Below are 13,882 nucleotides of genomic sequence, written 5' to 3'. Positions count from 1 at the left end.
TCCATATAAGGAGAAGGAATGGTGGCCGCATGAGGGCGGAAGCGGCGCGGTGACAGCTGGGAACTCCTCTTTTACTAATACAGGAAGAACCGACTATTTCAGCTACCAGGTACCTACACCCAAACCGTGTACAAACGCTTAACGACACCCTATTCAGTCTGATAGCAGAGGTAAGGACCTGATTTTATTTGTTTGAATCATATTTGCTTATATGTGGAAAGTAGTCGTTATGGTGTTTCACTTCGCAAATGACATAATGCTTAGCGTATTTGCCGACATGCATCCGATTTCGGCTGAAATCATGGAGCTAGCTGTCTAATGTTAGCTAGCTATCTTTCAAGCATACCAGACGCTGCTGCTTATACATTCAAAATGAAATATCTCTTTAAATGTGTAATTTGCAGCCATATTATAGACTCTTGGCTAACCAGCATGTTGTTGATACTTAAGCACAGTTTTAGGGTGCTGAAAGTTTACATTTTGCAACGACAGATGAAAGAAGGGCTGTAACATTACTGTTGTCAGCACAGGGTGGAGAATTGCGAAAATACAGGAAATAGATGGAAGATGAAGGGAGGCGGCGACGTTCTGCATTCATTGTGTTTTCATCATTCTTGTTTAAAGACCAGTTTGCACGACTATGTGTGTTAGTTTTTCGTGTTTCCAATCATGTTTGTGACTTACTAAAAATATTTGTGCGTGTGGTCGTCTGAAATAGCGGTTTAGCTTGATGCTGTCAGTCGGCCTTTGTATCCGCGTTAGCTGTTAGCGCTGCACTGTAACGTTAGGCAATCCTATTATGACCGGACTGTGGAGTCTACGGGGCTAACTTAACGAACTGGCCAGTATCATACATTGTGTTTTCAGCCTGGGTCCCTGGACTGGCCTACCGCTTCCAGCGCCACAGCACAATTGACCTGTTTTCGGCCCCGAATACACTCTTCAGATTGCGTCTTGTCCCCGATATGTAAGGCATGTGTGCCCAATTACACAACAGTTTTCATACTGTGCAATAAATGCACATTTCACACAAGATCCTGCAAATACAGCCGGTAAAAACTAGAGTAACTAAACACAGAGATAAGCTCCGCGACAAATGTTTACTGACGCCCTCATAATGGGATGCTTTCACGGTTTGTTGACCAAGATGATGATGGGGCTTATGCCGTGAGCAGAGCCGATGAGGACAGAGGGGCGTGTGCTCGACATGATGCCTTTTTCCAGTCTCAGGTGCAGTCTTTAGACGCTCTGCACTGCGACTTCACAAACGCTTCCAGTGGCAATGAGGTCAAGCTTTGCCTGATCAGACTGTCTGAGCTCGCGGACCCACATGTTTTTCATGATGTGAACATCTAAACAGCAGAGGAATGAAATCCTTTACATGCCCGTCACAACTTAACCAAACCATCCAGATTTAACGGTTAGACGTAGTTAAACGCTGCTGTTGTAGATGTTTTTTAAAGGCAAAATAAAAAAGGTCTTGATGTAGAATACATTACTTTAAACTCCACAGGTAGGCCTAGTGAACAACCGTCCCTGTTTCTCATGAAGACGTCTGGTCTTTTTCTCATTTAGACAGGCACCAACTTGTTTTGTTTTCTAGGCCATGAACAAAGGAGAGGAAAGAGTTCGATCTTTATTATGCGAACTACACGTTGCATGTTTACTCAGCTACATGATTACTCAGCTACATGCTCATTAACAATGACCAATTAATGCACATACCTGCTGCGGTGCTGTACCTGTGTTTGTCCGTGTGCACACACCTGGGATTTTCCACTCCAGCTAGGTGAAAGTACCTATGAGTCAGACCCTCTGATTGGAGCAGTTTCATGTTACTGTTGCATAATAGAGAGAGAGGGAGGGAGGGAGGGAGAGGGAGAGGGGGACAGAAGTGAAAGAAGACATGTTGAGAATGAGAGTAGCCAATATGTGGACGGAGCGGTAGCTTTGTAAAGCATAGCTGGTGTTGTAAACACATACTCACTGTGTTTAGGTAGGATGGCTCCCATAAACCCAGATGGATACTTGGCCGGCAAGCAGTACAAAGCCCTCAGTTTAGGGCTAGTCAATGTGACTGCTCTGGATTTGGAGCCCGGGCTGCAGTAGAAATAACACTGAATGTGCACACACACACACACACACACACACACACACACACACACACACACAGAGTGTCTGACCTCAGCTTTTCAGGGGCCACACTGTGTGTGTGTGTGGCTTCATATGCACGTAGCTGTTTAACATTATAGTTTCCTGTGAATGTGAGGCTAGGTTTAAAAGTGGATAGTGATCATTGAGCAAAGCCTGCGGCAGACTTTACAGTGATTTTGTTAGAGTGTTATGTGGCATGTAGCAATCCTGAGTGAATCTGCAGACAGATGGTGCATCATCGTTACTCTTCTGAGTGAGCCATGTCTGCCCTTCTGTGCATAATCACAGGATGTGCCCTTAGAGAACAACCTGCACCATGTATTAATAAAATTAGATTTAAGCATTGATTTAGTATTTTTCTTGTTGTTGGCTAGTTAATCTGGTAGTGTATGTTTTGATGTTAACATAGTCATTGCTTTGATGTTCCAGGCATGCTCACCTGACTTGTGTATATATTGCAGTAGGACTTTGTGTGTGTGTGTGTGTGTCTGTGTGGTGACATCTGTAGTTGTAAGTGTGTCCTAATGTGTTTGTGTGTTACAGGATGGCAGAGTTGGCGAGTCTGGTGCAGCGTCTGGAGGTGGCGGTGACCCGGCTGGAGGCGGTCTCTGGCCCAGGGGGTGGCGGAGCAGGTGGCTCTGGAGGTACGATCTCATCCCAACCGTAGCCATCCTCATTGGACCTTTTTACACAGCAGCCATTTTGACATGAAATATAGACCAGGCCCAGGAGCATTACAGCTGTGATTTCCTTATTATAGTATTGTTGTGCAAAGGTCACAAGCTATTGCTGCTCATATACTGGTATGCAGGTACTGCAGCAGTCTGTGTGTGTGGGGACGGCACTCCTGTTGACTCATGGATTATGGGGCGGTGTATTTGTCTTTATGGATGATGTCCATGTACAGATGATAACAGATTACCTAATTTCTGCACTCTGCCTAGTATCAGTGTGTTTGGTTTATGATAGGATGAAATCTTTGCCATATTTACCATATTAGGTAATTCCATGTGAAATCAGAAGCAGTGCCTCTCACCTCTTTATTCAGTGATATTGTGTGCCTCTACATCTCCAAGGAAGGTCTGCAAAGTTATACCATTTTGACTAAATCTACTATGATCATAATTATATTTGTAGAAAATGGAAGGTTGTACAATTTCAAATTGTGTATATTCAGGATCTCTATCCTATCTCTATCCTATGAAATCTTCAGTCCTGTAGCACTTGAGATGAAAACTTAAGTCCTAACTCACTTGACCATTTTGGCTGCTTATTTCCATTACATTGTTTTATGTAGTTTGGACATGTCCTGAGGCTACTGTAACATTTTAAGCTATTTACAGGGTGGCAAACTATAGATCTCTGAAGTTTGCCTACAAAAAGGACCCAAAGCTGCCATCTTTGACCTTATAAGGAGATCCTTTGCAGACTCTTTTCCAAAGGTTTTCCAAAATTGGCCACTAGTAAATCAGTTTGGCCTGGTAGTGTGTGGTGTATAACCCAGCTTCCCCTCTCCACAGCCGTGTCTGCGCACGTGGAGGCCTTCGATGCCGTGGTGTCGGGGCCCGTGGCGGAGTACATGTCCCTCAGTCAGAAGATTGGTGGAGACGTCAAGAAGCATGTAAGTACTGTAAGAGCAAACGCCATGTCAATGCAGTCACTGCTGGAGCATATGTACAATTACACGATCTGATTTTTTTTTTAATTTTTATTGCTTTTATTGTTTTTACTTATTCTACTACTGTGATGTATTTTATACTTGTGATATGCTTTATACCTGTTTACTTTTATTTGAGGTAATGCCTTAGCTATGTAAAGCACTTTGTGTCTACCTGGAGTATGAAATGTGCTATATAAATAAATTCCATTGCCTTGCCCTGATGGCAGAGTAAAAGTATCTTTACAGACTTTACCGAAGGTGGCTTTGAAATGAATGCGAAACTGCCTTGTGTGTCGATGTTCGTTATATTATATTAGTGTTATTGTGTGTGGAAATATTCAGGCCTTTTCTTTGTATCTTGTGTGTGTATTGTAGGCGGACATGATGCAGCGGGCATTTACAGCCGAGAGGCTGCTGCTGGTCAAAGCCTCCGGCAGCCAGAAACCCGCAGATGTGAGTATTACCATGGCAACACAAGCTGTGCTGTTTTATGTGATTGGTTGGCGGGGGAGCTTCAGATTATGAATGGAGAACAGGAAACTGCATTTTTATGAATGAAAGCTTGGTCACTCATCTTTCTTCATATTGCTACCCTGCTTTTACACAATCATGTGTTTTGTTACCCTATCTCTCCCTCACTGTATTATTCTCTTTGTTTACGTGTCTGTCAATCATCTACACTCTCTCTCTCTCTCTCTCTCTCTCTCTCTCTCTCTCTCTCTCTCTCTCTCTCTCTCTCTCTCTCTCTCTCTCTCTCTCTCTCTCTCTCTCTCTCTCTCTCTCTCTCTCTCTCTCTCTCACGCAGTCGGTCTTGACCTCTCTGCTGGCTCCAGTCTCTAAGGTGATTTCGGAGGTGCAGAGCTTCCGCGAGTCCAACCGCTCGTCTCCGCACTTCAACCACCTCTCGGCCGTCAGTGAGAGCGTGCCCGCCCTCGGATGGATCGCCATGGTGAGTTGCGAGGGTAGGGCTGGCATGGTTGTTTCAGTCTCTGTGTGTGTGTGTGGGTGGGAGGATGATGGGACCCAGTGAGGATAGGGAGAACAGGCTGCTCTTTCATTAAGAGATGCCTTTTGCTCCCGTTGGCTATAAATCTCTCATTCATCCAATGTAACAATGGACCAGTGTTTCAATTTGGACAGTGTCGTTGATGGGTGTCTGATCAGCTTTGTGTGTGTGCACTTTTGGACAAAAGCTGTGCTGTGCACCCGTAAATCTTGTTTCAGTCATTGCAGACAATGACTCATATGAGACAGTCTTGACAAGTATGGCAGATGTCAATATTTAAACCATAGACCGTTTACATTAGCTTCAAGTGGTATTTACACTGTTTTTATATTTACGTGTGTGTGTGTGTGTGTGTGTGTTCAGCCTACTGAGCTCTATTCCAGTAAAAGAAGTCTTATATTATGGTCTTTGTGTCTCTCAGGCTCCTAAACCAGGTCCTTATGTAAAGGAGATGCAGGATGCTGCCACCTTCTACACCAATCGTGTGCTCAAGGACTACAAGGAGAAGTAAGCTTCCTTTTTCCATTACCTTCTAAGGCTAAAATATAGCACTTGACAAAACTGTTTATTTATCTTCTGACTTCTACTGTTTTGGAGTTGAGAAAAGACTGTTGCCTGTGGTGTTTGTGTAGGGACAAGACACATGTGGACTGGGTGAAGGCCTACCTTGCCATCTGGACTGAGCTGCAGGTCTACATCAAACAGCACCATACCACTGGCCTTACCTGGAGCAAATCTGTGAGTTCCTACACACACACACACACACACACACACACACACACACACACACACACACACACACACACACACACACACACACACACACACACACACACACACACACACACACACACACACACACACACACACATGCCTGGTACCACAAAATGTACATAGAAAAATATTATCATAACATCTGTGTGTGTGTGTGTGTGCCGTAGGGTCCTGTTGCTTCTGCTGGTCCCGCTGGTCCTGCTGCTCCAGGCGGCCCAGCCCCCCCTCCCCCCGGGCCCCCTCCTCCCCCCATGGACCTGAGCTCCTCCTCTGGTGGCAATGGAGGACCGCCCATGAACGCCCTCTTCGCCTCCATCAACAAGGGAGCAGACATCACTAAAGGTATGCTCGTCTTAAACCATTAAACCCCAAACATGACAGTAGGCATCAGTATAGCCATGCTATGCATTAGACCTCATTTAACATAACATTCATATTTCATATGTTGCATTTACAGAAATCCATAGTGAGTAAGTGAAAGACCCTGTAGGTTTGTCTCTCAGGTGAATGCATGTAGTTTCAAGTCTCTGCTCTGCTTGTCCTCTCCGTCCAGGTCTGAAGCATGTGTCCGCTGACCAGATGACCCATAAGAACCCAAATCTGAGGGCCCAGGGTGGCCCAATCCACTCCTCCCCCAAACCCTTCTCGGCCACCCCACGCCCCACTGCAACCGCTGCCCCTGCTCGCACTCTTCCTCCTGTGCTCGAGCTGGACGGCAAGAAGTGGAAAGTGGTAAGATGTTGCGAACGGATACACACACCATTCTGTGTACACATACACTGCCTGGCCAAAAAAAAAGGTCACACACTAATATTTAGTTGGATCGCCTTTAGCTTTGATTACGGCATGCATTCTCTGTCGCATCGTTTCCACAAGCTTCTGTAATGTCACAACATTTCTTTTCCGTCCAGCGTTGCTTTTATTTTTCGCCAAGATCTTGTATTGATGACGAGAGATTCGGACCACTGCGCAAAGTCTTCTCCAGCACCTCCCAAAGATTCTCAATGGGGTTAAGGTCTGGACTCTGCGTCTGGTGGTGATGTGTCATGCTCCCTGAGCCACTCTTTCACAATTTGAGCCAGATGAATCCTGGCATTGTCATATTGGAATATGCCATCAGGGAAGGGAAAATATTCAATCAATGGATTTTATCTGGTCATTCAGTATGTTCAGGTAGTCAGCTGACCTCATTCTTTGGGCACATAACGTTGCTGAACCTAGACCTAACCAACTGCAGCAACCCTAGATCATAGCACTGCCCCCACAGGGAGGCTCTTACCTATTTGCTTAGTTAAATCCAGGTGGTGATGTTTTGTTTTGGCCAGGCAGTGTATCACACCTAGGCAAATATGACTTTTTTTTTTTTTTTTTTTTTCCCTCAAATTGAAGTGAGTCTGATACGTCATGGGCAGAGGATGCGTGCATATATTCACATTAACACATTACCAGAATGTAAACGCACGTAGACACAAGCTGGCCTCAAACAGTGGTCTGTAATGTAGTGGTTCTGTATGAGCAGTCACATAAACTCAGATGTTTGTGATTGTGAAGCACTGATGTTTTCTGTGTGTGTGTGAGTGCAGGAAAACCAGGAGGGCGTTCAGGGTCTGGTGATCAGTGACACAGAGCTTAAGCAGGTGGTCTACGCCTTCAAGTGCAACAAGAGCACCCTCCAGGTCAAAGGCAAGATCAACTCCATCACCATTGGTAAGAGCATACTCTCCCTGGCTCTCCTCCTCTGTGTTTACAGTGGTAGAGCTTGTTGCTCATGCTTGTGTGTGTTTTTCTATTCCTTCCCTCGCTAGACAACTGTAAGAAACTGGGTCTGGTGTTTGATGACGTGGTTGGGATTGTGGAGGTGATCAACTGCAAGGACGTGAAAGTCCAGGTAAGAGAAGCAAGACGCCCAGTAATGGCTGGTAATCAGCAAGCGCAGTACTGCTTCTCCAAATGAAGAGTACTGCTCTGTGACAATAGAATGGAAGACTTGTTTTTGCAACATGACATGGCTGCTGCTGCTGAAAGTGTTTCAGAGGAACAGGAAGCAAAAGCATGACGTGTAGTTAGCTAGTTGCAAAAGGGTACTACTCAATTGCAAACATTTAAAAAGCGAGTAACACACAGTATATGTCCATATTCACTAGTGCACACACACACACACACACACACACACACACACACACACACACACACACACACACAGCCTACACATTCACCACATTCCTACTACAGTTCTACTAATTCTGCAATCATTCTCTTTTTAGGTGATGGGTAAGGTTCCCACCATCTCAATCAACAAGACGGACGGTTGCCACGTTTATCTGAGTAAGGACTCCCTGTCCTGCGAGATTGTCAGTGCCAAGAGCTCTGAGATGAACGTTCTGGTTCCCGGCAAGGACGGAGAATATGTAAGTGTGTGCATGTACGCACGCAATTATGTTCTTGCATGTCTGTAGGTGTGTGCATAGAGTGATAGATCTGAACAAAGATAGACCTTGTATTATGTGGAAATGTGGGTGATTTTCTCTGGCAAGATGGACATATGAGCGCATGCGTGTGTGCCTGAGTGAGTGCTGGTGTCCAGTAAAATCTTGAGACTGCATGTGAGGAACAGTTACTGAGGGCTTACATTCCATCACCTCCCTGTGTTTCAGACCGAGATCCCCGTTCCTGAGCAGTTCAAGACCATATGGGATGGTCAGAAGCTCGTCACCACGGCAACAGAGATTGCCGGATAGACGGACTGCCTGTTCAAGACCATCCCCATTGAGGAATGCCCACCATACTGACCAAACGACCAACCAATTGCAAAGCAGACTGAAATGCCAACATCGCTCATTTTTCCCCATCAGCCAGTCAGCGCTTTAGCTGTAACTTCCTTCAGCCAATGAGAGGACTGCTTGCTTTATCTCGAGCAATCCTTCCGCCAAGTGCAAGGAGCAGCTTTGTCATTCCATTTGCTTATCAGTGGCCAGCAGGCTCTTCCAAATTAATTGCCAAGTTCAAATGTTTTTTTGATTTTGATTTGTTTTCTGTCCGCATTCCAGCTATAAGGGGAAAATATATTTTCCGAAGCCGACAGGGGGAGCTGGAGCTTTCCTCGCAGTTCTGGTCTCTGATCTCCGGTTCTGTCATTCCAAATTAAAAAAAAAGAACTTTCTTGTCGTACTCTTCTGTCTGGTCAGGGGAGGTAGGATGGGTGGGGGATGGGTCTGGCGGTTTCTGTTCCGTATATGCAATCAGCCCTGAAGCACACGATCCCCTTCACAGCAGTCACGCTATCATTTCTGATAACGGTATTCATGTTTATAGTGACGATATTATTATAAAGAATTAAAAATAGTAATAATTCAGAATGCAACTCTCAGCCACCATCCATTGTAGGGAAACTAATCAGAGGAAAGGACATGTTATGTGCGGGATCACTCTAGTCTTTCCCATAGAACACTTAAAAGTCTGAGTACGGTTCTGAAGACCTGTTCTGTGGACCAGACCTTTTTTCATTCCTTACTGTATGCCTCTCTCAGCACTTAAGGCACATTCCCCTCACCCTTAGCGGTTTGAAGCTAACATTCCCTTCTCCATACCTAGTGATACAGAAGCCTCCTGGGGAGAGGGAGAGTGAGCAAGAGGCTAGGTTTGTCTGTTTGGTGAGGACTCCACCTCAAGAGATGATTCTCAGATGTTCTGATGTTCAAAAGACATGCCAGGATGTTTGGAATACCTTGTCCTCTTTTCCCCTCTCTTAACTCCTCTGATCACACACACACTCAATTGTGGTCTTTTGTATTTTTTTGTTATTGTACTTTTTTGTTATTGGGTGAATAATTACAATTCTGTTCATTAGTACTGGCGGAAAAACATCATTAAAATTGTTGCAATAAAGTGTGTGAGTTGTTATTTAATAGTGTGTCCCATCCTGATATTCAGCCCACAGTCACAGTACTGATTCACATTTGCTTTTTCTTTCACTCCTGACTGAGAGGAATAAACTGACGACTGACGAATAAAAAGGGCACACATACACATCACTATCCATGTCTACCTTGCAACTGTGTGAACTGAAGACTGTTTCTAGTGTGAAGGCTTTCAATTTGCAGAAGTCAAGAGTTCACCTACACCCTCTTATGACCCAATTTCCATTAAAAGTATAAACCCAAAATTAAACACTCAAATGTGGCACTTAAGAACTAGGAGTAAGGGTCATTTATTAAAAGAAAATACATTTCAAGCAAACAATTTCATTGGCATAAAAAATAACACTACCCTAATCAGTTAAGTTTAGTTACGTATTTCAGTAAAGAAAAACATGATTGTTGGGAGTCCAGCAAATCAGCAAAGCAGACTCCAAATTCTTGGCTAGGATTCAGTGCAATTAAAACCTGTATGTGTGCATACAGCTGGTAACAGGAGTCATGTATAGAGACATAAAAGATAGTGAATGAGTGACTCAAATTGTAAGAGTGAGTATCAGAATGTGCAAATGGCAACTGAAGTCTGTTGACAGCAAGAGGTGTGTGTGTGTGTGTGAGCATGTATGCGAGTGTGTTCAGAGAAGGTATGGTAGGATTTTGGCTGTGAACCACTCTCTGGTGAACTGCAGGTGGTCTCCATCGCTCTCCAGGAACACCAGCTTACCGGCCTTATCCATCTGTGCCAGCCCGAGACGGTCCTGACAGCAACGACAAAAGAAGCCTTTGAGTATCTCACCAAGTGATGTACTTCAATGTTATACTACTGTGTATAGTGTGTGTGTGAGAGTGATTAGGAAAGCTGTGGGTTTCGAGGCAGGCTCTAAGTGTGGGTCTATGTTTGTGCTAGCATTAGAAAGCTATGAGTGTGTGTGTGTCAGTGTGACAGCTGACCTCCTTATAAAGTACACTCTCCTGTAGAGTCTCAGTCTCCACAGCTTGGCCTGTCTTTAGGAATCCAAACCACTGCAAAGCCAAGTGTCAATTAGCACACAAACACAAACACTGAGAGGGTGATACATGACCATCTATAAAACCTATATGTCAGACAACACAAGCTCATAAGTTTGTTAACACTACTACCTCAGTGACCACTGGGTCCACTACGGTGTCCTTCAGGAACTTGACCATGACAAATTTCTCCAGAGCCATCAGGTTCTTCTTGTAGGTCTCATTCAGCACCTAAGAGGAGTAATGGGACCATGTGATGTCACATGTTGTCTTGAATTTCCCCTGGAGATCAATAAAGTATCTATCTATCTATCTATCTATCTACATGCCACAGTATAGCGCTTAGAAAGCATGGTCAAGGTAAGAACCTGCAACTCACCCTCTCCTGGTTGATGTCGGCAAGGAAGAGACTGTGTTTCTTATAGAGGTCATCACTGAGAGGGTCGTGCCAGTACTGGGCCTGCACTAAACTGAAAACAAACACATGCACTGTAACATGTTTGCCTCCACATTCAACGTTTCTCAATGTTATGATGTGTTCGTATACACACTTACACTGAGTACACATAAGGGTATTGGGTATGACCACATACAAACCTACTGTTTCAATATTGGTTTGTTTGCTTGTTTTTAAAACACACAAACACATGCACACAGATACACAAACTCACTGTTTCTGCACGAGGTCTGTGTAGGCCCCAGAGTTGAGCTTCTTGCGGATCCAGTCACAGAGGTGGGAGGTCTCCCCTGGGCATCGTGGAAGACCATACACTCCTGACAACACACAGGAGAGCAGGGGGCATCAGAGGGCAATACTGAAAGGCAGAACAAGGAGAGAAAGAGAGAGAGAGAGAGAGAGAGAGAGGAGTGTGTTTGTGTAACCTGTGTGACACTGTGAACTTACCCTGTTGTTGCCCCCCCACTGAGATCAGGTTCTTCATGGGAGGAGATGGGCATCTCTGGGCAATTGCCCTCCTGAGATAGACGGAGTGGGAAGGGAGGGAGGGTGAAATAATGTGTGTGTGAGTAATGTGTGTGTGTGTGTGTGTGTGTGTTAAGAGAGAAATAATGAATGTGTCAGCTCATAACTGTAAGCAGTTCTGTGCACGTTTGTTTCCACGTGGCACAGACTGCAGCACGGGCTCTGGGGTACTCACAGGAACTGGCCTCCCTGAGAGAAACCCATGGCATTGTAGCCATCCTTCAGTTTGGGGTCCTGTGCCAGCTGGTTACACACAAATTCCACCTGCTCATTCACATCCATGAAGAAGCCATTTTCTGTGTCCTGGGAGAGTAGAGAGGAATATTCACCTTCTGTGCTACTAGACTCATATTTGCTACTTCACACATTAACATAATATTTAGTTAATATTTCAACAACAAACTGTGTGGAAGAATTTTTTAAATATGAATTGTGTTGTGAGAGATACAGTGATGGCTACATAGCTGTAGACCATGCCGTTCTAATGGTGTTCTATAGCATGATGACTCTTCTCTAGAGTTCTGGTCAGGTGTGCTTAATTCAAGAGTCCATCATGGCCATGAACCACACCACCTTTCATACCTTAAAGATGGCCAATACAAAACTTTAAGATTCGGAGGCATCATTGTGTTGTGAAAGTGAAATTTCATGTCCTTTGATGTCCAGGAATGTTTTCTTGCTGTGTGAGATCAATTACAGGTGGTGGTGGTCTAGCCAGTGTTGCATGTGGGAATCTGTGACCTGCCTGTGTCTGTGCTGTGTCTGTGCTGTCTGTGCTGGTTCAGTCTATAAGTTCAGCAACTGTGTCACCAGTATATCAAGTGCAGAGTTTAGTGTCTTGGAATGCTGCTGAGCATGTGTATGTTGTGTGTGTGACTGTGCAGTGAGGCAGGCTTTTCTCCACAAAGAGCCTTGGTACCTGTATTATTGACTTCCCTATCATGAGAGAGAGCACATAGATGCCTGGCACCTCCTGCTCCACCATCTTCTTAATGGAGCCCATGCTGAGTGGGTTGCAGCAGCTGTCACCTGTTCACAGGTCAGAGATGGCAGCCAGTTAGAGGTTTGCATGGATGCAACAGTGAGCAAGTCCTCAACTTCTCATCACTAAAATGTCCCAAATACCAAAACCAGGTGTAATATTAGTCTAGAAGTCCAGGATTTTTAAAGTCAAGTCCACTCACTATGAACTCAACTGGCAGTGGTCCTCAGTTCTGCCTGCTACATGAGCTGCGAGTGGAGTTAGAGGCTGAGACTAATCAACTTGGTTTAGTACACGGACAGAGTAAACACTACCTGGACCCACATTTTTTCATTCCCTGAGATAAAGCACACATCACTACTGAACTGATAAATACAAAGAGATATGACATATGAAAGAGACATGAATTCACACTGGACCAGTGGTGTAGTCTAGTTAGCTGTAGTGGGTATACTGTGATCAACCCCAAATGTTAATACCTATCCTTGTCTATTTTAAGTGGGTATACTGAAATGGTGATGCTTTTTAAGTGGATATACTGCGTAGTCCTGCGTATCACGTAGACTACATCACTGCATTGGACGCACTGGCCATCACCACCACGCAGATGAAAACGTGTTCATCTTCTATATGAACAAGCTTGCATGTCACATGTGTGTGGCTGCTGGAGGTGACATGTTAACAGACCCCCCCAACCATCACCACCACACACACACAGTGTCTCACCCATGCCATGCCAGATCACCAGTGGCACAGTGACGTTGGAGTCCTTGGCTAAGCTGGACGAAGGCAGCAGCATTAGGAGCGATGTGCCAACCAACATCGGGAATGTTGAGATGGCCATTCTTTAAAAATGGTCTGAGAAACAACCACCAGAGACAGCGCGTTAGGGGGTTATTGGTTAGGTTAGGACATCAAATGCTGGCATCATGTGAGCATAAGGAAGAGGAAGTTAAGTTAATGCGCAAAGGAACCTGAACAAGACAATTGACTGTTGACCTATATATTTCGAAACACCGGTTCCCCTTCCCATAAATGTGAAACAATGTCAATCAGATCAATAAGTAACGGTTAAATGCATAAAGTTTGTAAAGGCCAGCCAGCCAGATAACTTAGATAGCTAGCTAACGTTATGCTATTGAAACAGAACATGAAACACCATCACAGTCAATAACTACACCTCAAATGTCTACTTATGTACTATAACCTACCTCAGGAATACCAGTATTGCCTGGGTTTTATTTTTGCGTTTTAGTAGGCTAAACAAGACAGAAGAGAAGTCACTAAGGTTCTAAAATCCCCAATTATCTTGTGACCGAGACTAGACCTGCAAGTCACTTCTGCATTGGTCACATGACATCAGATGAACGAGGAAATGTTACTGGCTACGCAGCGTTTGATC

The 13,882-nt window shown here is 44.6% G+C and overlaps 2 protein-coding genes across 2 annotated transcripts; one reads left to right on the top strand and one right to left on the bottom strand.

Annotated features, from left to right (window-relative positions):
• The first annotated feature begins 20 nt into the window (after window positions 1-20).
• cap1 (CAP, adenylate cyclase-associated protein 1 (yeast)) lies at window positions 21-9,479 on the top strand. The gene is made up of 13 exons (XM_042076036.1): window positions 21-170; window positions 2,698-2,798; window positions 3,675-3,775; window positions 4,190-4,267; window positions 4,620-4,763; window positions 5,242-5,327; window positions 5,453-5,558; window positions 5,762-5,936; window positions 6,148-6,326; window positions 7,178-7,301; window positions 7,400-7,482; window positions 7,859-8,002; window positions 8,249-9,479. Exons 2-13 carry the CDS (start codon window positions 2,699-2,701, stop codon window positions 8,330-8,332), a joined length of 1,404 nt encoding a protein of 467 aa, XP_041931970.1. The 5' UTR covers window positions 21-170; window position 2,698; the 3' UTR covers window positions 8,333-9,479.
• A 306-nt stretch (window positions 9,480-9,785) lies between these two features.
• ppt1 (palmitoyl-protein thioesterase 1 (ceroid-lipofuscinosis, neuronal 1, infantile)) lies at window positions 9,786-13,851 on the bottom strand. The gene is made up of 10 exons (XM_042076048.1): window positions 13,692-13,851; window positions 13,207-13,338; window positions 12,418-12,527; window positions 11,674-11,801; window positions 11,421-11,491; window positions 11,188-11,290; window positions 10,896-10,986; window positions 10,649-10,747; window positions 10,460-10,531; window positions 9,786-10,266 (listed from the first exon to the last, which is right to left on the bottom strand). The coding sequence occupies exons 2-10, from the start codon at window positions 13,322-13,324 to the stop codon at window positions 10,144-10,146; spliced, it is 915 nt and encodes a 304-aa protein (XP_041931982.1). The 5' UTR covers window positions 13,325-13,338; window positions 13,692-13,851; the 3' UTR covers window positions 9,786-10,143.
• Window positions 13,852-13,882: the final 31 nt, after the last annotated feature.

This window comes from Alosa sapidissima, chromosome 21 (assembly GCF_018492685.1).
Source record: "Alosa sapidissima isolate fAloSap1 chromosome 21, fAloSap1.pri, whole genome shotgun sequence".
Taxonomy (NCBI): domain Eukaryota; kingdom Metazoa; phylum Chordata; class Actinopteri; order Clupeiformes; family Clupeidae; genus Alosa; species Alosa sapidissima.
This window is presented reverse-complemented; position numbering and strand designations above follow the sequence as displayed.